Source organism: Gambusia affinis, linkage group LG10 (genome assembly GCF_019740435.1).
Source record: "Gambusia affinis linkage group LG10, SWU_Gaff_1.0, whole genome shotgun sequence".
Classification (NCBI taxonomy): Eukaryota; Metazoa; Chordata; class Actinopteri; order Cyprinodontiformes; family Poeciliidae; genus Gambusia; species Gambusia affinis.
Window position 1 is genome coordinate 16382297 of NC_057877.1, and position 25149 is coordinate 16407445.

The 25149-nt window shown below is 38.0% G+C and overlaps 1 protein-coding gene across 39 annotated transcripts in view; it reads right to left on the minus strand.

Moving 5' to 3' along the window:
* Nucleotides 1-858: 858 nt before the first annotated feature.
* Nucleotides 859-25149, minus strand: part of adgrl2a (adhesion G protein-coupled receptor L2a) — a 123129-nt gene continuing 98838 nt past the window's right edge. For 4 of the 39 annotated variants that reach the window (XM_044129534.1, XM_044129529.1, XM_044129532.1 and 1 more), the window contains 11 exons: nucleotides 23496-23716; nucleotides 22836-22902; nucleotides 17371-17462; nucleotides 15184-15228; nucleotides 14851-14877; nucleotides 13901-14069; nucleotides 13550-13699; nucleotides 9351-9447; nucleotides 7667-7795; nucleotides 6162-6179; nucleotides 859-3476 (listed from right to left, as the gene is read on the minus strand). In XM_044129534.1, the coding sequence (XP_043985469.1) occupies nucleotides 2629-3476; nucleotides 6162-6179; nucleotides 7667-7795; nucleotides 9351-9447; nucleotides 13550-13699; nucleotides 13901-14069; nucleotides 14851-14877; nucleotides 15184-15228; nucleotides 17371-17462; nucleotides 22836-22902; nucleotides 23496-23716 (1863 nt within the window). In that variant the 3' untranslated portion in view covers nucleotides 859-2628. Of the gene's footprint in view, nucleotides 3477-4084; nucleotides 4138-6127; nucleotides 6180-7666; nucleotides 7796-9350; nucleotides 9448-13549; nucleotides 13700-13900; nucleotides 14070-14850; nucleotides 14878-15183; nucleotides 15229-17370; nucleotides 17463-22835; nucleotides 22903-23495; nucleotides 23717-25149 lie in introns of all 39 variants that reach the window. The other 35 variants (XM_044129567.1, XM_044129562.1, XM_044129541.1 and 32 more) reach the window with 24 other exon arrangements.

Consider the following 25149-nt stretch of genomic DNA (forward strand, 5'->3'; position numbering starts at 1 on the left):
TGTAAAAAATACTCAAGTTAATATTAAAAGCACATTTTACATTTTGTTCTGAAACATAAATAAATTAAATATTATTGATTAATTCATCTAAATTTAAAAGAATATTTAATTTTACAAATGTAATAATTCAAGTGCTGTTAGAGAGATAAAACAGAGCTGTATTTTTACAAGGTAGAATAGAAACTGATATGATTTTTTTCCTCATTATTATGCATGTGATTATGCTTTTTAACAGTCACAAATTACCCTAACACTTGATTCCAATCTGACATTCAAAGGGTCTGCACAAAAGATCATGGATAAAAAAAACAAAAAACAAAGCAAAAAAAAAAAAAAAAACGCAATCCCTCGATGACAATTTGAAGCCTCAGATAATTGCACAAAATGTCACATAATTGTTGAAACGAGTCAAAACAACACGCAGCCCACACAGCATTATGCGCACTGACATCAAGTCCATTTCTGCAAAGTTCTGAGTCATTTCCTTCAGTGCCAAATGGTAAACAGTGCAATTTCCAGCCCCTCCTGCTGTGAGCTGTCACTCCGCCTCAAGTGGTGTTATATGAAAATTCTTTGTAAATTACCATCACCTGGGGCATAAAACGCATAGGAGCTGACGGTGGGCTTCAGCTGGAGCAGACATTAATTAGACCAAATATGTGTCATATGCAGAAATATTATCTTTTATATAGTTTTAAGACTCAAGCCATGTGGAAAGCTGACCCCTCGTTAGGCCTGTGGACTCCTCTCCACTCTCCCACGCAGCACTTAAACGAACTTGAGTATTTCTGCAGTGACAGACTCTTTAATTGTGCTTCTCTCATACAATGATATACTAAGCGAACAATGCTTTAAACCAGTGTCATTTTTGAACCTTTATTAGTGTTACAACCACACAGAGAAACATTTACAATGCAATTTTTCCTACCTGAGTTTCTCATGTTTGAATCACATGGACAGATTTGGCTTCTCTAACACATATGGCGAGATCACTCTACTCTGCAGCAATTGAAGATAGCAGGAGAAAAAAAAAAGAGAAAAGAAAATCCTCCAGAAAACAAAATTGTATCAGTTTGCCTTTCAAGGTGCTCGGGACTTACTAAGAACCTGAGTCAAAAGTGTTTTATGTCAATAGCAATATGATCAAACCTGCTTTCTAGAGATATAACAAAAACACAAGCCATTAAAAAAAGCAAATTGTCTGTTGACAAAAAATCTCACATTTATTGTATTTGTTAAACAAGTGTTGAACTTTACATCAGTCTTAAGTGATAAGCCCCTTATGTTTACAAAAAAAACATGAGCTACAGTACAGCATGTATACCAGTGTGGGAAACTATTCACAAATTTCCCAATTTATTTCTTTATTAATTTTTTGAAAGATTTTAATAAATAAAATACTTAAACTTGAGCGGAAGAACTACATTTAAGATAAAAACTTTATTTTCAAAAGTCGGCTTCATCTCAGCAGCGCTTTCCCATCCCTCTGCTGTGACTGTTAAAAGGATCCATTTCAATCAAAAATACTAACAAAAAAATGTGCAATGAATAAATCACCTTTACTGGGTTGTTGCAGTCGCCCTTCTACTAAAGCAATTCCACTTTGGCAAAATCGGATAAAGATATTCTAAGGGACAATATTAACTCAAATGAAAATACAGGAACTAAACAAAATATTGGTCACAAATTGATAAGAAAAGATAATGCATTGCTTGACTGTTTTCTTTTAATAGGCCTTTATGCTCAAACATACAACCTTGAATGAAGTGTTGGTACCATAAACAGATGGTATAACATATGTGCAACTTTTACACAATAGTCTCTCAAATGTTAAGATTTTAGAAATAAAAGGTTTCTTTATAATTATGCTTTTTTTTCCTCCCAACCCTATGAATTCTTATTTTACACTAGCAATACAACAAAATATATATTTGAGCAGTTTTTCCTTGACAACAGTTCAAGGAACAGTTGAGAAAATATAAGGCCAGGGGCTTGATTGCTAGTGGTTATACAATCCAAACTTGATGGTGATGGGAAGCAGCCAGGACCTGATATTCCTTTTCTAACAGTCTGATCAGGAAATATTTTATTTTTTACAAACATGTCCATGTCCTGGTCCAGGGGTGAGAAAACAAAAACAAACAAAAATGAGCTTAGATTTTGGGAAGTGTATGTACAACCTTTGAGAGGGAAATTGCTGTTTGGATGTCACCTGTAATTTTTTTTTTCTTTTTTTGTTCGTTTTGTAATTTTTTTTAAACTTATTTTATGTTTTCACACCTTCGGTTTTCTCAATAACGCAACAGCAGCAGCACATTTAAATACATTGTTGGCTTGTCTCTTAGAATTGAAATCTGACTCTTCATTTTATGTACAGTCTCTTGAAAACATTGCGCTGCCGTTTCTGTGCCACAGGTCTCTGAGTCTGCAGGGAAGGAGATGGAAACACGGATGGCTGAGAGAAAGTCTGTAGATGCCAAGCGTGTGTGTTTGTCATGGTACTGCTGGGTTCGCTTGAAAAACTAAAATAAACAAAAAAAAGAATGGTCCTGCCTTCAATGTGTAATGCCCTGAAAGAAGTCAGGGTTTGTGTCAGGGCAGCAGGGCTAAGGGATGATTTAAATACATTTAAAGGCTTGTCACTAACTGCATTTGTCCTTCTTGTACATCACCTTCAGGGATGCAGTCTTCTGTAGTAACTGGAATAATATAGCCATCACTGCTCCCTCTGCCTATCTGGTAATAGGCTTGGAGCTGGTGGCCTGCCCCTAAGTTGGGCATGCTTTTGTAGTAAACATCCTCATTTTCGCTCCCTTTGGTGGGGGAGACATCCTCCACAACATCGGGGCTGCTCTCAGGGCATGGAGAGTCTGTAATATTGGGCATACTCGTGTACAAAGAGTCTCTGTTTGGGGACTGCGCACTGTCGTCAGGGTTGGTCGGTGTCAGTGGGCTGACAAAGGTATCGACTCCTCCGTCGGTCCTCACCTTCTTCTGGGGTGCGTACAGAAGCGAGTGAGTCCGCTGGGGGATGAGTGGCGCTTCCAGCTCCTGCTGATGGTGCAGCTCCAGGCCCACCGCGTTGCCCATGTGGACCAAAGATGAAGTGTCAACCACAATGGCGTCATCTTCGCTGCTGCTGCCACCTACCACTGTCACCTTGGGGGGAGCCCGCTCCGTGTGGTGGTGATGGTGGTACTGCGGCGGCGGCGGCTGCTGGCGGTGGGGCGGGTGACGTAAACTGGAGTGCTGCTGCTGTTGGTGGCTTTTGTTACAGGCACGCAGGTTGTTGTGCACAAGCTCAGAGATGATCATTTTTTCAAAGGCAGCATCATCCAGGCTGAGTCCGCAGTCCACTACCTGCACACTGTCACCAAAGTCCCCATTACGGAGTGAGTAGCTATTGTTAAAGTTACCATTTAGCGGTAGAGTATCCATTGCACTTGTATCCCTCACCGCACTGTTCAGTGAGTGCCCTGGAAACAAAGGGAAATATCAAGGGGAACTACATTAGTCATCACTAATAATCATAAAAAGGAGAAATAAAAATTTAATGCTGTTTAGGATGCAGTTTTATGTAAAAACAAAGGTAATTTAAGCCATGCTTTAAATCTGTTAGTTGGGCACAATCCTTAACATACAATACATAGACATGCAGTTTATTTGCAATGAGAAATTTTTGTATTTTCTCATGTATACATTTCAACTTTCCCTTTGAAAATTCACTGTAAAAAGGCAGGGCATTGTGCATTAAAGTCTGCCACATATGTGACAAAGCAATGAAAAAGGATCCCAAACAACATTAAGAAACAGATTCAAACACTATCACAAGACACCGGCAACAGGTTGATGTATAAGTAGGAAGCGACAAATTGGCAGGCTGACACATATGGGATCTCTAGCAACTAATAGAATTTATGTGGTAAAGTAAATAAAAGGAAGGAAATGTAGGGGAAATATGACAAAGACAGAAAAGGGAAAGTAGTTATGTATGAACATGGGACAGCCATCTGTATTCTCACTACAAGGGGAGCCCACAAGCAGCACTCCACCATCACCACACACAGCAGGTGAAATGACTCACTTTAGACAACTCACATCATGTCTGTCTGCTCAGGCTATCTGGTCTAAGAGCAGCTGATGTACAAAAAAAAGTAAAAAAAAAAATGATTTATTGTAACATGGAGAATTGCTCAAAAGAACAACAAAATGCAAGATAAAAGTCTCAACTGCAACAGAGCAAGAGCAAGGGTTCAGCAAATAAAACAGGCAAGCATTAAACTGCTTTTACGTGTGTGGACCAAATGCAACAAATAAGGTGCCTTGTAGAAGCATTCCCATCCGTTTATTTTTGTTTTTATAACATTACTGTCACTCATTAATGTATATTTTATCCAGATTAAATGTAATAGACCAACATCATAAAGTGCATAGTTGTGAAGTAGACAGAAAAGAATAATGACAAAGGGGCATTAACTCCTTTTAAATTGGTAAAAATTGAAAAAGCATGGCAAAACTCCCAGGATATTGTAGCTCACACACACCAAAAAAAAAAAAAAAAAAGTTTTTGAGGGGACTATGTGTGAAGCATGGTGGTGGCACGTGATGCTTTTCTTCTGCTGGGATTTGATGGAAAAACAGATCGAGCTAAATACAGAAAAATCATGAAGAAAATCATGATTTTAGAAGCTGCATACGACTTTTGACTGAATTAAAGCTTCACTTTCCAGGAGGACAATAACTCTAAATATGCAATCAACGCTACAATGGAATGGTTTAGAGCAACACATGATGGCCCTGTGAAGCTTCACACCATCATGCAACTGTAAATCCACGACAAAGCTTGCTCGTGCAATTTTCTCCATCAAATGTGATTTCACTTTACATAACTTTGAATGAATAATGGCCACAAATCTCAGTCTTTTAAACTGGTACAGACATACTGCTGAAGGACTTCCAGTTACTATTGGCTCGATAGTTGTATCACTAGAGCAATGACTTATGGGGCTGGAACAAATATACAAGCAACACTCTTCTAATTTTTGTAGAATTTTTCTTCCACTTCACAATTATGAACAACTTCAGCTTTTTCCTACTGAATTCATGTTAAAAACGCTGATGTTGAAAAGGGCTAAGAACACTATTGCAAGGCACAATGCTTTGAAGAAAAGTCCCATATTTGGTGACTTTATTGTGGTACACTTGCTGCCTGTAAGTTGGCAGCTTGTGTACCCAGAGCTGGTAAAGGTCAGAGATTGCCCACAGCCCGGCACTTGGCATCCGTCATTGTAACAGTTCCCATTTTCCCATTGAGACCCAGGTCATTGGGAGAACAGCTCAGGATAACACGGCCACTGCAGAGGTCAGATGTGGTTGTGTTAGGAATGTCTCAAAGCATGGAGGTCATGAAAAGCAGCCCTACAAAATGTAAATATTATTTATGTCATGACTGAGAGAAGAGATCAGGGGAAAAATGTTCTCTGCAATGGCTGGTTTCCTCTTTGTAGAATAATGAAATTTAGAGCACTAAGGGAACTTATGCTTTGAAATGGTTACTATAAAGAAAAATAGTAAGGGATAAGGCAGTGTGTGTGGAGCAGTTTTAGATGAGCAGTCTTTTGAGAATCTTTTCAAACTTAGGATAAAGGCCAATAAGTCCTGAATGAAAAAAAGGGAATGGAACTGCTGCTGCTGTGACATCTATGTGTTAATGCCTGCTAGGAGGCAATTTAGTGTCCAGACAGGTGTTTTCTGAAAGACTGTGACGGGAATAATACTGGACCCTGAGACTGCTGAGTGCCACACCAGGACAACTATGACAGACAGTGGGGGAGAGGGGGAGGAAAATAAATATTTTTATAAACGGTTTTCTTTTTTAAAAAATGAAAATAACAATAAACATAATTTTGGTGGGTAAAAAACAAAAGCAGAGTAGTGGGCAAATTCAGAACTAATCTATCAGGAGTTGAAAGATTCCTCAAAATGATCAAATTGAGCTATTTTGGTTTAGATTGTTTTTGTGAACCACTTGCTCTCCACTTGAGTGTGTGTTAATGGCCTAAAGTAAACCAGTGATTGTGCCGAGGGTTTGGGGTTGTTTTAAATAAGCATGCTGAAAAAAATTTACATTTGATAGGCAAAGTTAAGTTTTACTCCCATACTTGTCTCTCTGAAGGTCACTAAAGGGAAGCACAGGGGAAAAGCACAAAACATAACAAAAGATGCCACTTCAGTTTCAAAAAGGAACAGCACATACAAAAACATCACAGCCTTATCACTGTTATATATGTTCTGATGCCATACACAACAGAAATATAGTGATCATTACTATTTGCACAGGCATACTCTAGTTCCTAATATTGTATTTAGACATTGATAACAATGCATACAAAAAAGACGTCATTTATTGGCAGCCCTGGTAAAGATGTGATGGTGCATTTAAAATCTCACAAAAAATATATATTGCTTTACGCATGTCATGTTCTATCTACTGGCACCTCTACCAACTACTATGAAATAAAAGTGAAGCATTTTTAAAATGCATACATCACACTGATCATCATCATACCGAGTGCTGAGAGGAGCTCTTAATAATGAGTCATGGAGAGATAAAATTTTTTTAAATAGGGAAGATAAAATAACAGACCAATCAAGAAATATTTTGATTTAATTAATTAATTAATCTTTTAATCTTAATTAAAAGTGTATGAAGTGATGTAAAAACCATAATCTCTTAGTTCTTAAAAATGGGAAACACAAGAAAGCACGCCATGTAGGTAAGCAGATGAGTGTTAATGTAAATTAGTCAAGGATTGGGTACCGGAAAACCATTGAAAGACCATGTTTGTTTTTTTGTTTTTTAACCTCACCAACGAACTGGAAAAATAAACCCCCAATCTGTCAAATGTCAGGGAATAGTTACTCCAAAAATAATAATAATAATAATAATAATAATAATAATAATAATAATAATAATAATAATAATAATAATAATAATAATAAAAAACTAGAATTGTGACAAGAAAGCCTGGACGAGAACACAAGTTTGTTTTGTCACATATCAAGCATTTTTTCATTCAAATGAAATTGTGGTACTGCCATAAAAAAAATAATTTTAAGGGTTTTTACACATCTTTACCAGGGCTGACAATAAATGTGGAGAGCACTGTAAATTCTTGGAGTTTACCATGTTCAAGAAGTAGCACGGCATGAAACAAATTGCCTCATATGTTCATGGAAATAAATCTTAATGATCGTGCAGTTTATACTACAGCTTCAGGTCTACACCACTGTTTACATTATCTCGAGGCAGAATGCGCAGTATCTCTTTCCCATCTTAATCATTATGTCCCGTTAAGAGAAATATGAGAACACACAGGCTGGATATAGGTGAACCACAAAGATCTATGTCATGCATGACAAAATGTGAGTGTATTACTACTATTTGTTTTTCTTTTTTTGCACACACACATTGGATGAGCACATTAACAAGCCTTGTGGAGACGGTGATTTAGACGGAAAGACGATACTGCTGAACATCCTGTGTTTCATTTGGCCTTTGGAACACTTGACTAAATGCATCAGTGAGGAAGGGGGAGAGAAAAAAGAACAAAATATATATATAAAAAAAAGGCAGAATGCAGGTGAAAGAATTAAATAAGCACACCTGGTGAGTTAAACACTGGAGCTGTGGGGGTGTTACACACGACTGTCTCAGCCAGTAAGGTGTTATAAGGGTTGTTAGTGCCTTGTGGTCGCAGGAGAGGGTTTGTTAGTAGGTAATTCCCAGTCATTCCTGGAGTGGCAAGACAGAGGAGGAGCAGGTAAGTTTGGCAGTTGTCTGAAAGTGTCATGGAGAACAGAGAAAAAAGGGCAAAGAATCTGACTTTGTCTTTAAAGTTGAGCCTAAATCTGAAAGTAGGGATTTTAATTAAAAGTTTCTACTCAAGGCAACAAGGAAAGGAAAAATTCCTGCACGCATCTTCTGCTGGTGCCTGCCCCTCATACCCCATTCATTTGTTAAGTGTGTTAAGGATCCTTGCTAACCCATTTATTTACAAACTAAGTTTCAACCAACTATGCTCATTATTACATTCTGTCACAAGTGTGTTTCATAACTCTCTTTTAGTTATTATGTTGTGCAAGCTTCATTTTTCAGCACCTTAGATTTTCTGTAATTATGCAAAGGTTTTGCTGTTTCAAGTCCCTCCAAATATAATTTCTACTTTATGACAGACAGGACGACTGTGCCAAGTTTTTATTTATAAGAAAAAAACAATTAGGGCTAAAAATTTAGCCATTATCTTTCAAAGCCTAATCTCTCTCCCGAGCTTGCAGTGTGTTTTAAGGATCTGAGGTATTTCCACTGCCATTTATCACCTATGTTAAATGCCATCTGTCATGTTGAGATGTCTCCAGGGAAGTTTTTAATGACATGGAAGTGCTTCTAGGAGATAAAGCCCTCCTTCAGTGCACTAATTCTCTAGGGTTGCTACTACGCCCCGGAGTGATCAATATCCAACCTTTGCATTAACATCTCCAGGAAATGGTAGCGCGGAGGGGCAGGAAAAAAGAGAGCTGTACCTCTAGATTGTTACTGATGTATCACCAAGTCAAACTGTCCTAGAGAGCGTTCAATGCGAGATGTCTGTCTTTTGGGAAGTGACATCGGAAAGGAAAAAGGGGAAGGCAAAGAGCGGCAATGACAGAAGTCAGCGGAGGGAAAGTTAAGCTACCTTAGTGTAAACCTTCTTTTCCCTTGCATGCTTAGAAAGCCATTTGAGAGGCAGCAGAAAGCCTAACATCACACTAAGCACTCTGGGTCAGCCAGAGTTGAACATCATCTTCTCATCATCATATTTGTGCTCAAGCTAAATAATAAATGACAGTTTTTCCTCCCCAAACCCATAAATCTCTTTATAAAGTAACAGAGGTCACCTTCTGTGCTGGGCAACAAATAGCCTTTTGCTTCATGTTTAGATATTCTGAAAATAAAACTTTTTACAATTTTAGTTGTGCCTATGTGTCCCCTGGGCATGATCTTTAAAGCCCGCACTTAAATAAAAAAAAAAACACACAAGTCTCAATTTGAGACCGAGGCTACAGGTTTGAGAGATGCTGCGGCATTTGACAAAGATTTTTTTTTTCCAGGTCTGAGCTGACAGAAAAAAGAAACTTCATTTTTAAGGACTTTCGTTTTTATTAACCATGCTGCACTGTCATTTCAAGACGACGGCATTTACTGCCTGGACCTTGTGTTGTTCTGTGATTGCTGGAACTTCAAGGTGATAATATTAGCTGGCAGATGGAATTTGTGCATAGGTGTGGAAAGTGATGAGGTGTGAACTGACCTTGGTTAAGGGTGGAGGTGCTGTTGATGTCACCTGAGATAAAGGAGGACTCAGATTGCTTTCTTACGGTGTCATTCCACATTCTCCTGATACGACTCTGTCAGGTCAACAAGGGACAGTCATTAGGACTTTAATCCAGCCCACTCAGGTTTCAGAACAACTTTCCTTCATCTTTCACGCTGGTGTTGCTTTTTTTTCCTTTTTCATGGACTGATCAAAATTTTGTCCAGGAAATTTTGTCACTAAATTGTAAAGCTTTGACCTGCTGATACTGATTACAGCTTTTTCCAGTTTCTCATCATAAATTATAAGATCACATAGTAACAGTATTTTCTTTCGTTTATATGAGGATCTGGGATGTTTTCAAAAACAAGATTTAACTATTGATTCAAGAAGAAGACAAGATGATTAAAGTGTTTATATTTTGAACTGCCTTTAGAGTCTTTTGTTTGAAGCTTTGTGTGGCAGCACTGAAAAGAAGATTCTTAAGTCTAAGGAATTCCAAAAAGCAAAAAAAAACATTTCTGACATTGTCCATCCAAGACAGATACGGGTTAAAAGCTGAAAAGGAACAAACAATTAAGCCTTTTTCTCTCTCTCACTTTGTTGCAGGCCTGAATGAATTACAGACATTTCTGCAGATATATAAATTAACTGGTTAAAGCTTCTTAATATATCAAAGTTAAAAGAAAAGTGCTTTACCAAGGGTAAAGTGTGGAATTATAGTCCTACAAAATCATTGAAAATACAATAAAAATGACCAACAGCATTTAAGAAAAAAAAGGATTGGTAATATATGTAAATATGATCTTCTCAGTCTCAATTAAAAGCTAGTGGAAATAAAATAGGTTTTAAGCAGGTTTTACTTTGACTGACACTGAGCAGTTGAAGATAGGCTGCTCCACATGTAGAGGTTCACCATCAAAAAGGTTCTTTCCACTCATTTTGAGTCTGAATCTGGGAATGTTCAACAGTAGTGCATAGTGGAAAATGAATCTCGAAGCTATAGCTGGAGTGTTATGATGTAAAAGTAAGTGACACCCTTGAAAACAAGCAGAGAGGTTCCATATTGCATCAAATCCCATCAGTTTATATTTAAACATAAATAAATTTGCACATAGTTTTTATTTATTTATTTTTTAAATTAAGTAGACTAAAATCAATTTTTGAGCACTTTGAACTGATTCAGAATTCTCAGGACTAGGAACCGAGATTCTCCCAAGAATTGATTATTTTCTGGACCTCTAAAAACAAGCAACATGTCATAAAAAAACTATTAATATATATTAATTAATCACAGAGATTTCCCTGACTTAATTTGAAATACCTCACTGATACTGAAAAATATGTAACTTTAAGTCTTGGCTCAGTAAAAGAACCTGTCACTGGTCTTAGTGCATTTCAACTTATATCATCTCTTTTTCTCCATCTAAGTCACCTTTTGAACAACTTTAACTCCAGTTCTTCTTGGTTGGAGTTTTGCAGTGACATCATTGTCTTTCTGCAACCACACCAGAAATAAAGGCTAGCCTTTATCTACTAAAGGCTGCTTGGCTATTACAAGAAAGGCACTGTGCAAACCCGTACGTTTTTGCAGCATCAGGTCGCCCTGCAGTAAAAGTGTACCTACAATGTTTTTTGAAAGAGTGCAACGCTGTTTCCCATGCACATGACATCAGTGAAAAATAAAGATAAAAGCAAGTGCTAAAGGGATATAACAAAAGAAAGGTTCCCATGCAGCAAAGCAGACCCTGATTGGTAAATGTGGAATAATGTAACAATTCCTGATGCAACTCTGAAGCTCAAATGTGCTTTCTTCTAAGAAAGGTTGAGACACATAGAAACTTTTCACCTCCAGAGGTATTTCAGATGTTAGGTTTCAACCTCAGCACAAAATAGATTCAGTTTATTTCTTTTCATCAAAAGGAAAATAAAAACAAAAATAATAATTTTCACAGAGTACTCGGTAGCTTTGTAGACAAATAGAGCCCTAAAGTATTTTTGTGGTAAACAGCTCACATTTAACCTGAAAGAATTTGTTCATTAAATTATTAAATAAATCTGGAAGTAGAGAAACACGATTTTATGAAAGATTTTTTCTGGTACTTGAAGGCATCCTCACAGAACAGGAATGCCTTCAACAAGTTTATCTACAGTATAGTGTTGTTATCAATAAGGTAAGGCTGGTTCTGTCTCAAAGTTTTGTACTATCAGATTATAGAGGTTTGTTTCAATCTTAGTTGTTCAAGGGCCTTTTAGTACAATACCGGGAGGGTGTCTTTTAGTGAGTAATGGCTTCTATGTGGCCACTCGACCATAAAGGCTTGATTGTTGGAGAGCACCACTAATGCTTGCACCTTTGTAAAGCTCTATCATCTCCAGGAAGAAACTGAACCTCATTTATCATGACCACTATCTTGCTGCTTACCTGTCTGACTGGTCTGCTTTGTCTTAAAGTTTGTATCCTGGATCAGGCCAACAAGGAGGTTTGTTTAACAAATGGTGTTTGATCTCTGGACTTTAAACATCGTAATTGTTCTGTAACTTAACCCAAACTAACTTTCCCCAAATATTTTAACCCTTAATTACATTTAAGAAAAGAAAAGTTGATTTTAGTAAGTAATAATTACTTAGTTTGAGTTTCTTCTGTATATTGTGTTTGGGTCATGTTTTCAATCTGTTCAACTTTCTCTATTTCTAATTACCTTTATCAAACTATTAGTCATAGTATTTGCTGTGGAAGTGCTAAGCAAGATCAAATTACAAATCCACCATTTTTATTTCATGCAGCGATTTTGTAGTCTGAGTTCAAGTATGCCAAAGATACAAGTGGATAAGCTAAAACAATATATATATATATATATATATATATATATATATATATATATATATATATATATATATATATATATATATATAAAATTGAGGAGAAAGTCATCAGAGAAGAAAGTCATCTTTGTGTGAAGTGGTTCAGAAACTTCTACAATTATCAAGAATGATTTGCTAAAAAACTGTTTGGTTGAAGGGTCAGTTCCTCATCTCTGGAATGATGGACATAACAAAGCGCCAAGCTGAAAATAATGCTATTATGACAACAAACTTTACTTTAGACAAGAATGTCCGTTGTGGTGACATGATGTCCAGGCTATTGTTTTTAGAAGTAGCATCGTACCTTGTGTTTATCTTAACACTGTATGCTTGAGGACATGATCGCACTTGGTTTTTTGAATAGCATTATCATATAAACACTTTGACTTTCTTTTGCCCTTTTTGTCTTAGGGAAAACATGATTCAAAAGCGGTCAATGACATTCTAGGCTTCAACTTTAGCTAACTCGTTAACTATGTTGAGTTGAGTGTAACACTCTGCAACTCGGATAGGGTGGGATTTAAAGTGCCTCATTTGCTTTTAAAGAGACTCCAGAAAAATGTGTTGCTTAGACACACCGTATAACAGGGATGAAAGCAGAGCATTTGCAGCTAAAATAAGACCAAAACATTATAATTCCATTTTATATTCCACAATTGAATAATTTCAATGTGAAATAGAAGGATTTAAAAGCATGATGTCCACTTTAATTTACAAAACGTAGTGCTAATGTGTTTAATAAAAGTAGTCCATTAGATTATTGTCAGGCAAATATGTTGTATCTAAATATTTAGTCCTTTTTTATTTTGAGAATCAATTCAGTGTCCAAACCTAATCTCTCTTTTGTTTTCGGTGATGAACATTTAATGAAGACTTGTAGTACACTTGATCTCAACTGTTTTGCTTATTTAAAGAGAAATATTTCACGTAGCAGGTAATCAACGACAGCACCACTCAGAGATAATATGATCTGCTTTGCCTGATAGATAACACAGTCCAATTCTTCACAATATAATACCATTATATTATCAATCCCTCTAAGTACACAATGTAAACAGAATTAGGATAGTCAATTGATTTTTTTTTACTACTTGAAATAAATAGCATCTAAAAACATAATAAATCTTATCAAAATGAAGCTTTAGGTTCTGAAATAAACTGAATCCATTTTTTTTTTACATTAATCTGGATTAAAGAATGTACAAAAACTGAACAATTTTGAGAAAAAAAAATTGTCGACCTTCCTAAGCAAATTCTCATATTAGTGTTAAAATCATGCGTCATCAGCAGCTCAGCATAGAAAACATTGTATGGCACGTTTGGAGTCTTACTGTGTAAAGCTGCTGGTCTACCTGTGTACCAGAAGAGTAGCGCGCACTCGTCCGTGTCGTAGAAGTCTTTGTGGAACCGTGCGAGCTCTCGGTTGGCAGCCCCCTGCAGCAGTATGTGTGGCGGAAGCACTTACTGTACTCTTTGCGGACCTGCATAAGCAAGAAGCAGGTGTTTACACAGACTGTTGACTTTAAATATGACTTAGCCTGCGATATCAAGGCGAACAGTGTTTGGTCTTTATATCAGCATGTGGTGCTATTTCAGAAATGCTGGAATGCTAAAATTCAGATGCCTTTCAACTTGAAGGACAAATCTCTGAAATTAGAGTGTAGTACAACAAACGGGCTCACTTTTTTCTGAAGAAGGCAGTGGAAAATGAAGATAAACATTCCTTGGAAGGTGTTGAATATTGTGAACAGGTAAGCCATGACAATGGAGGCCTCACTGATGAAGAAGAGGCCAAAGGACCACGTGAGACCCAGCAGGCACAGCAGGGCGAAAGCTCCCATGACCCAAGACCTAAAAGAAAAGCAAAACAAAAACAAGAGAGTTAACATGAGGGACGTTCAGTAAACGAGTAACGACTGGCAATTTTTATTTTCTCATTTTGATCTTGGAGGAAACTCTTGAAAGATGGCTGTAAACCAAGAGACAGGGAAAACACAAGATGGCAAAAACACATATGCAATCCAATCTCATGCCTGACAATTTTATTTCCACTTTTTTCTTCTCCGCAAAATTTCAGCCTAAGCTCATCAGCAGTTTCTGCCGTCAGACAGAGAAGACGGAAGGAAAACCTTGATCTGTTTTTCTGTAAATATATTATTTCAATGCATTAGAGCATACCAAATGGCAAATTCAAAGTAGCGCAAAGAACATTTGAAAATAACTTTAAAAGAAGCAAAAGGCTGCTGAGACACTAAATATTAATCTGGCTTGTGTATTTTTTAGGACTGGAGGAAAGAGGCAGATGTGGAGGAGTCGAGGGATTTTTTTTGTTTTTTCTTGTTTGTGTGTAAAGGTCCAGTGAAGCCTTCAGACAGCAGAAGTTGTCACAGTTCAGTGGTCAAACACACAACAACAACAACCACAACACCAGATTGATGAAAACGGTGAAAGTGACCAGTCACAAGGACGGATGGATGAGAGGCTTTAAAGCTGCAGTTCGGGCGAAGATGAGCTGGCAAAACAAAATAAAAGAAGGAAAGACAGAGAGACAGAAAAGGAAAGAGGGAATAAGGAAGAGTGGAGAGAATTAACTGTAAGCTGAAGAGGAGAGTTCTGGGCAACATGTTCTTACTTGATAAAGTGTTTATTATCTTCATAGCTAGAGAGCATGATAGCGGGAAGAGAGAAACACAATTAGATCAGAGCACAGAACAGCGCGGGTTAGTTGGCACTTGAGTGTGATATTTTCAACTTTTTGATCCAAGGGAAATCAGGGGAGGCAATCAAATTAGGGTCTAACAAGAGCCAAGATTTGCATGTTTTGATTTAATTACCAAATATTCCATCTTTAAGCAAAGCAATTGGTCAGAACACATCGTCTGCTGTCTGAATTTGCGTCCACACTACTGATGGGTGGGTGGTGGTGTGTGGATAACATTATTTGAGGTGCGCGGTAAAAGCTTACCCAGGCAAATCTGTATTATAGTAGCCGTCACAAACGCGATAATTACTGGTATGGGTTGCAGAGCGGAGACAGAGGTAGAAGATGAGAGGAGAAAAGAAAGCACAGGGCCTGCGTTAACTTTGTGTTTGCATGCAACATGCAATAGACACTGTGACTCGTAGAGAAAACTCTGACACAAAGAAAACAAAGAAAATGACCACAAGGAAAACAGCAATTAGTATAAACAACATAAGCGAGTTTAAATGAAATAATTTCAACATTCAGCGAGAAAATCTGCGCCTTTTTTAAGCAAGCAGGCTTCAGAAAATATGGTCTGCTGTGGTTTGCTTGATAAAGGAGTAGTCTATCACAAATAAACTGAGATGTCTAAATCGGCCTTTAATCACTGTTCTCCCTGATTGTGGTTTTACCACTGTGCTGCTACGCTAAAGAAAAAAAAAACAAGAAAGGGAGAAAACAACCACTGACTATAGATAGATGGAGAACCCTTACAAACAGTGGTTGCAACTTCAACACTTATATGATTGTGTGAACTGGTGCTTTTACAGCAACCGACAAGACCTTATAACTTCAAATAAAAACCATCCAGAATTCTGCAGCACATATGATTCAATATGTTTTTATTGATAAAGGTATTAACAAATAGAGCTTTTCCTTCCAAGAGCAAAGCATTGGAGTGATATGTCTTGATTGAAGTATAAATGGTTAGGTAATGGTGGTGGTGTCTGAGTATTTTTTTTTCTCTCTCTCGATGAGTTTTAACTTGAATCTATTAGAAAAGAAAAACATTTGGGATGCTTCAGAATTTCCGCTGTATCCTTCCCTTTCAGGAAATGCTGGTACATTGAGCTCAGGACCATTTTTTAAACTAAGGATCTGCAAAAAGGTTATAAGCAGCTAATATCTTAACGGCAGCAGACTGCACTCTTGGTGTATCCGTTTAGTATAAACTCAGATTAGTTGGCCCCAGAGATTGAAGCTAATGCCTCGCTTGCAACTGGCCAATACAGAAGCAAACTTTTAAAATGTTTTATCACCTTTTGTTTCCATTGAACAATTATTTACACACGACTAATGATTGTATACAACACATTTTGTTCCCCAGAGAAAAACGAGGACAAAAAAAGTAACATTTTTGCGCTCAGACCAAGTGTCTGACACATAAAAGATGTAACAACCAGAAATATTTAAGTAGATGCAACTTAACAATTTTTTTGACACAATATTTATTGGCAAAGTAAAGTGAGACTTGCAAATTCTTATCCAACTGGCACCAGAGAATGGTGAAGTAAATGAAAGCTATGATGAGCTGTGGATATAAAGGTATGTTCAGTAAGCTTGATATTGTATCCATAGCTGGACTCCTGCGGCATCAAGAGGTACATGTTCTGATGCATATAAGACCTTTCAGATCATTGTTCTGCAGTTACCATGCAACACACAAATCTCACTTCACAGATGATTTTGTGATCCCCATAACTTAAGTCGACCCAGTGTGATCCAGGATGACATGTGCTTTCATCGTTACTGAACCAGTTGACTGTGGCCTACATCGCAACAAAATTGAAAACTACAGATTAAATAGGTGTAGGTTATTCCCCTCATGTTTGGCTGAGCTCTGTATTGTGGTCCTCATGGAGGCTATTCAAATGCATTTCATTATCTACACCAGGTTCTGTTGATCAGAGTATTTCTCAGATGAGAAAGACTCTAGAGGATCATCTGGTGTCTTCGCACCTGCGGGCTTAGCTGCTGTTGCTGTGGTTGCTTTGTATCATATATCACTATGTCACGCTTGTTCTGCAATCCCATGTTACCCTTATAACTCAGATCGTTATGGGGTTGCCAGACCTCTAAAGGGGAATCAGAAGTGTAAAATTGGTGGGTCAATGTTTTGTGGAAACAAATTATGTGGCTTCTCAGTTAAAAAAAGAAGCTAAACCTATGTTGTTTTATTAGCAGGAACCACATATCTTATCCTGTCAGCTTGATGTTTTGTTACAACACTCAATATTAATGCATACAACCTTGTAAAGTAGTAAAATCCCAAACTTTCCTTAAAGGTTTAGAAAATGTCAATCTAGAATAAGAAAAAAAAACCAAAACCACATCCTGGACAACCATATTAACATCATTCATACAAAACAAAACACCACGTTCCTCAGCATACATGACATTTTCACTTACTTTATGTTCTCCAGTCGACTCGAGTCTGGTTTCAGAGTGGTAGAGTGCTTCACCATTTTGTACATCGTGATTACCAGGAAGATGAGATTGAGCTGTCAAAACAGAATAATGGCAGTGTTAATTCATGAAGATTTATGCCTCAAGATAAGGCAGACAGAGGAGAAAAAACTGTTAATTTGTCCATAAGTATTAAAAGCAAAGAGCCTTCAACTCTCTGCAATGTCCACAGACTAATCCAATAAACATCTATCACTCCTGCTAGTCTCAGACGGGCCGACTGGCGCCAAATTTAGTGTCATTCTATATCAATGAGAGCATGAAAATACATTAAAATCCATCAATGTGGAAAAAAAAAACAGCAACAGTCACACGGCAGCAGTCTTCCAATGTCAGAAGGGAATGAGAAGTAGCAGGAGAAATAAGAGAGGCTTTTGTTGTACAAAACAACCACATATCATTTTATGCACATAGTGAAATATTATGAGGTATAACCAGCAACAAAAGGCTTGGGGGAACATGGTATATTTTGTTCAATTCTCTTGTGTGTTCAGATGAAAAGAAAGAAAAAGAAAAAGGTAAGGAGAAAGGGAGCTCGCCTGTTTTAACGCATTAAATCTTGTGGGAGGAGGGAGCACATATCAGGCTCAGACAAGGATGGTACCTTAAAAAAATCAATAGTGTGATTTAGAGACACAAAGGATGGATAGTCCAGCAAGGGGCTCCTCCAAATAATTTACTTCAAAATCATTTATTCAGGGGCAAACAAGTCCTCGACACAGCATGTACAAGCACTCACAGCAGATGTACCAAACTGTGTTCGCACTGCAAGCCAGTCATGTATAAATAATGTCAAGAAATGTCTAAGGAAGAAGAAGAAAAAAAAAAAAAACAAGAGGTGTGCCTAAGAGTATGTCAATGGTTCAAACAAATACAGCTATTAAAAAGAAAGCACAACACACAAAATAAATACATTTGTGGCGACAAAAGCTTTTATCCAGGGGAGCCTCGCAAATGGTGCGCTTCAGCATCAACATGTTATTTTTAGAATGCCAGAAAGAAAAATGTGGATGAATTGCCAATGCGAGGGACCTTTGTGAGCCGGACTCGGACCACAGCCATTCGCTCTCGAGCAGAAATTCCTGAGTGTTCTGGTGCACACCGCTATCAAAAGGCTGCCTGTGATCAATACATCACCCCCTCCACATGCAATCAACTCACAGAGCCGCACACAATAAAAGCCAGACTCTCAAAGAAAAGGATGGCAAGAAAGGGATGAAAAAGAAAAGAGAACGAGAGAAAGAGGTAGGGGGAAAATCAAGATCTGACTTTTATATCATAGACGGAACTGAAGCTATGTTTTTGTTTCGCGGCTCTCAGCCATTATTTCTGCCAGCCGTCTGCATGAGTAAGACAGCGGGGGTGGGGAGGAACAGGTGGGGGGAGGACTTTTGAAAAACCCTTTCACACATGGAGTGGTGACATGGATCCAATGAGACAGAGGAGAGGGACACAGTACTTTAAAGTAACCCAGCAGCATGGCACATGTTCCCACCCCCACCGACATGCATTCGCAGCCTTTCCCGGGGGGATCCCTCTTGCTAGAGCGAAGCCGCCTTGCCTCCATCCTTCACTCCCTTTCTGAATCATCACTGCAAGCCATGCAGAAGCACCTCGCCTCACTGGGAGTGGGGGAGAGAGCATTTTTTTTTTTTCCTGAAGTGGACTGTGTATGTACACCCTGAACTCCAAATGAACTGCAGGGGATAAAATATTAAAGGTGCAGATGGAGCTGTCCAGATGACAAGAACTGCTCGCGACGTGTCATGATCCAAAAGGCCTTGCGTTGAAGTTATCTCAAGCATGCAAATGGCTCCCCCCAGCACTCATTACTTCCATGTTCCCCCTTTCATGGAGCTAATAACTTGTGTGCCAAGAGAGGGGCAACCTCTGCTTAAAAACACTGATCTAACTGCCTGCTTCATGCTTTCGTTTTCAGACAGTTTCAGAGCTGTTTCAAGGGAAACAAAAAACCCCAAAAAAACTGGAGATCCAGGAAAGAACCATCCAGTCCAAAAGTCAAAAGTCTGATCTTTTTCTGATCTGTGAATGAACGGTTCATATGCGCTACCAGATATACTGAAAAAAAAAAAAGAAAAAAAACACACTTCAAAGTGGTTGCTGTTACTGAATGATGCCAAAGAAAGAGTAAAAATGTAAGCTAATAACAATACAACCATATTGTCTATGACTTGAATGCTCATATTTAGAAGTTTCAAGAAAGAGCAAGTCTTTCAAAAACGATGCTGGATTGGGAATTAAACCGTTGCTAGTTATTAAACATACTAGACTTATAGTAAAAGTAAAGTTCTGAATTCTTTTGATAATTCACATTATGGGTGCATCCACGACAGTGGGTGATCGGCTTTAATCAAACTCTAGTTTGTTTGCCTGGACAGTCTGATTTGTTTGGGGAGGTAAACTCTGGGCTGCCTAAAACCTGGATCTCGGTTTGGTTGAAGTGAATTCTGGCGTGGCTCGAATGCATACACAAACTGACGGATTATGTCTTTTCCATCAGTTGCCCCCTGAACATTGTTGTCCGATACCGCTCCAAAAGTAGGAAGTGGAGAAAAACGCAGGGCATTCTGGCTAAATATAACCAAAACAAACACAGGACTCTAGCAACAGCAGGAGAAACTGCTCATGGTCTTTTGCCAAAGATGAAAGAGAATTCCTACAACTGCTAAAATGTGATGCCACTCTGTTTTTATTGTGGGTTTTTGGATAAGTTTTTGGACAGTTTGACACTGCAGTGTGAAAGCAAACCACACCTGCTGAAAATTTAACAAATGCTGCAGTTGTAGGCACCAATCGAACTGAGTCTACTGATCTATCAGGTGCCAAAACACCCTAAAACTGGACAGATGTTTCAGTAATACTTGCACATCAATATGACTAAGTGCAAAAATAAAAGGCCAAAGACAGCATAAAATGACAAGTTTAATTTAATCTTTGCTTTAAAATATTAGCAAAACCCTTTTTTTTTACATTGAATAATCTCTTACGAACTTCTCATCACATTAATTCTGCTTTGACTAAAATAAATAAAGGCCACTCACAGCAAAAAGGCTTGACAAAAATATTCTGAATACTGTTCTTATATCTTCTTGCTTTACAGTTTTTAAAGAGAATTTGGAATCAGATTGCATTGGCAGGTCAAAGCTTTCTGGAAACCAAAGACAATAAATTGGCTGAAAATTTCTGGTTGGTGATTCTTAAGGAAAAACATAAATCGTCCTCATTACTTGCTTAAACATGGTTTTGGCTGCATTTTGGCTCCTCACATAAGCAGAAAGTGCACTGTTTTCTCCTTTGTTCTTCCCTCTCTCATTGACAAGGACAAAGCCAATTTGTAGAGAAACCAGGGTCACGGATGATGCAGACAAACCTTGCTCCTGCGCGCTCCCCCGAGATGCCCCTTTCCACAGTGCTTTGTCTTTTTCAGACAATTGTTGCATAGAGCAGCAACGCTAAGTCCAAGCCAGTGCAACACAACCTCATCCCTGTCACGCGCAGGCTTTGCAGCAATACATTAGCTCCTCACAGGGTCATGATTCCATCTCTCCGGTCATCACCACTGGGATCCTGATCATCATTTCCACCGCAGACATATTTTTCATGCAAATTATTATGAGAGAAACAGCCAATTTGAAAACAATGAGGGCCCAATTTAAGGAGAGGAAACATATTCCTGTGTGGCTGACGGAGCATTTGCTGAGGCAAGAGGAATTGTGTGTTTGCTTTAATACAATGCTAGCTTTTCCTCAATTATAAGCTCACACGTTCAAAGCGGATGCAGAGAGAAAGAAAAATATAGATGTGAAAAGAAAAAAAGAGGCATTTCAGCATTTGCAGAAAGAGATTTTAATCCGGCGCAGCTCTTCATTGGGTCTTCAGCGCACCACCTCATCTCACATTGAGAAGCAATTTTACAGCAACCGTAAAATCCAGTCCAGTTAGTAGAATCGTCTTTTACTCATTCCGACACTGCTCACAAAGAGCTGTACTGTAGCGTTGCTTTTAAGGCTCCGAGCAGAGATCCAACAGTGTGCAGACACTCACTGGAATTTGACACAGCTGCCCCCATCTCTCTAGTATATTTTCAGTGTCAGCTCTATGTTCAGCACAGGTCACTGCGTCTGTAGATACTGTACCAACCATTGGGATATATGATGAAGACGGTGCTGAACAAATACCACCCTGCCCGAACACGAGGCGAGCTTGCAGAAATCCCTTCTCCCTCGGTTCGCACAAGGACAAAGCAATGCTTCGAGCAGCGAGGGTGAAAGTGTACAGCATATGTGAGGGATAGCTATTTTCTTTTTTCACTTGTGCAAGGAAGTCAGACTCCCTGAGGTCTCATTCTTCTGAGCCCCTCTGATGGAGCAGGAGATAATAATGTCATGACCAATAAATAATTGCATGCCTTTTATGGGACATATGTCAATAGGAAATGCTATATGTCCTTCACCCTTGATGGTCCTTGACCAAACAGAGGTGCTTTTGCTTTTTTTCCCCCTTCCCTCACTTACAGTACGATTCGGTATTTACAAAAAGCAAACAAACCAATGAAGGACTTTTGGCCCTTCCTGTGCAGAGGAGAAGAAAAACAGAAACAGAAAAAATTTCACATTTTTATATATATATATACATACATATATAACTGATTAATTATACTCTGGCTCTCTTACTAATCATGATTATTTGCTAAGCCTGAAATTGATTATTAATTAATTATCTGATTTTTTAGTACTCAGTACTAGTACACTAGTAGTAAACTTGTTCAGGGGGGCAACTGACAGATAAGACATCATTTATTTTCTAGTTCTTTGGTGCTCCACCCCTTTGAGATGCTGCCCTGGGCAACTGCCCATATAGCCCATATCAAAAACCATCACTGTATGTTTTGTAAACATTTATTTGAGACAATCTTCAGATTCTCCAATTTTATTTTAAGGGTCTGATAGGAAAGGGTTCTGCACATATTTGTAAGAAACATTTTTCTGATATTTTTTATTCATGTATTGTGACGAATATATTAAAACAGTCACGGGAATATAAATCCTTTCATAAACCACTGTAAAGAATAAATTGAAAGCTCCTAGATGATGCAGCTCTAAAATGTGTGCACATTTTGATTGAAGTTCTTTATGAAGTCCTGATTCCTGTCAGGGACTAAGAGCCACAAAGGGTTTCGGATCCTTCAAAAATGTGTCTTTGTTGCAGAATTAACCTGTCATCTCTGAGGAAACAAGGTGAAGAAAAACAAATCCTGCTGACTTTTCATCTCACTTTGACCGGCCCACTTCCTTTATCTCCTTTATCTCCTCCTTGCATCTCTTTCATCTCACTTGGTCTCACTTGCTTTAGCACTCTGAAAGTGTACGTAAAATAGAACAGCTTACCATGATGATAAAGGTGACTGGTCCTATAAAACTCCATATGAAATGATTGTCTACACTCAGCCAACACCTGTGAGAAAGAGACAAGCAATTTAACATACAGTACATATGTTTTTTTGTTTGTTTTTTTTTGCATAAAATATAATGCTGAGAATATTTATCAAGTAGACTTTTTATTAGGAACTTTTAAGAGCTCTTTTTGCTTTAAACATGATTACATTTACACAAAACAGAGAAAAGACCCCAAGTAGTCTTTAGCAACAATGGGCCTTAGCTGTGATATGGTCATTAATGTTCGTAAAATGCTTCTGCACAATGCTCTTCTCTTTAAGAGAGCATTTACAAACAAGAGGTCACAGGAGGGTCTTTGAGCAGAGAGGCATTAATGTAGCTGCACCCTCTGGTGAAACCACAGTGTTGGGTCTGTCAGCCACTTTCAAATGACATGAAAAATTGAACAGCTGCCCATCCCTGGCAAAAAAGAAGCTTGAATATTTCGGTGTAGTCTCCAGGGGCAACGCATAAGGTGCTGGCAAGAGATGATGAGTTGATTTCTTTTCAAAATCTGCCTCACACAGACACAGCAGGTAGACTCTACGCAGCGTAGCATCCAGTATGTCAGCTTTGCTTTTCACAGAATGTGTGTCAGACAGCTGCACTTACGCTTTGTGGGTCCCGTAGCTGCCGTAGTCGATGGCTGCTGAGACGCCGACCACGATTGCTGGGAAGAGGTACCCCGACACATAGTAGTACTTTTTTCGAGAGTATTCGCTCTCAAAGACCTCGACGAGCATGAGGTATAGCTGTACTCCCTCCAGACACATCCAGGAGAAGGAAGCCAGGAAGAAGAAATGGAGGATTCCAGCAATGATGGCACATCCAATCTGAGAGCATAATTACAGATTCAGAAAATAAATTAATTTCAGACACAGACAATACAGTGGTCTTTACTCTCTTAAGGATTTCTCGTTGTTATTGTATATCACACTTAGATGTTTCACACCATTAAACAACAATAACCACAGTTCTTAAATGATAATGTCTTTTATTACAGATATATTTATTTTTTGCCTGTGTGAAAAAATAATAGCCAAACAATATTATAATTAGTAATAACTGGCTGTGCCTCATACGACACAAACAATTGTCATCAACTGTATTTCCGGCAATATGCTTTTTACATCTCTGTGGAGGGATTTTGGCCCACTCATGTTGGAAAAATTTGCTGTAATTTCTGTTTAGTTATTTCACAGCGTGTTAGTAAGATTTACAATTGAGCTTTGACAATACGACAGAATACCCTTTATTAGAGATTTATTTTTATTTTTTTACTGTTATTAGAATTTGCAAGTGTGCTTCAGATCACTGTCTTGCAGTAGAGCCCAGTTTTGCTTTAGGCCACAAATTGATGCCAGGAGATTCTCCTTTAATATTATTAAGTAAGTAGAAAGATAAATTTATAGTTCTATGAATCCCAAGTGTCCCAGGATTTCAAAAGACCTTTAAGCGATGCAGTCACAAAACATCTCACTACCACCACCATATTTGTTTTGTAATATGTGCTACTATGTTGTGCTATGACCTTCCGAAACTGTTGCCTCACAGGTCCACAGAATATCTTAGCAAAAGATTTTTTTATTTTTTTATTTTATTTTTTTTACCAAATATGAGAACTTTTGGTCTGCAGTTGTTTTCTGTTTGGGGCTCTTTTATTGATGCCGTTTTTGCTCATTCTCCTTGAACATGAACCTTAACCGAAGAAGAGATATCTCAGTGCTGTAGTTGTTGCTGTGGTTTCTTTTGTGAATGTTTGGATGAGTTCTCAATGAATTTTTGGAGGAATTTTGGTAACCCACTAATTCTAAAAAGCGGTATCATAGTTTCTCCACATGTGGTTCACTGGACTCCAACGGGTTTAGAAATTACTTTTCAGACTGATGGACTGTCAGTGACTTTACTTTCCATCTGTATTTTAACTTCTTTAATTGGAAAATGTGTTGCTTTTTGAGGGCATCTATCTTGCTTTCTAATTTGAGACAAATTCTACTTTCCTTCTTCATTCCCAAGACTGGCAGTATTTAGGCTTTGGAATAGCTAATTCTTATTTAATCTTTAGTTTAGCGGGATGAAAAAATGTGGCTAACCTCAGATAATTAAGTAATATTTTCCACTGAGGGACAGGTTGGTTTGGATAGCATTTTACCCTTAAACTAAATTATCATTTGTCAACTGTTTTTGGTGTACTGAGGTGTTTTTTTTTTTTTTTTTTGTTTGTCTTATCTTGCTTTTGAAATTCTGAAACAATTAGATGTGACAA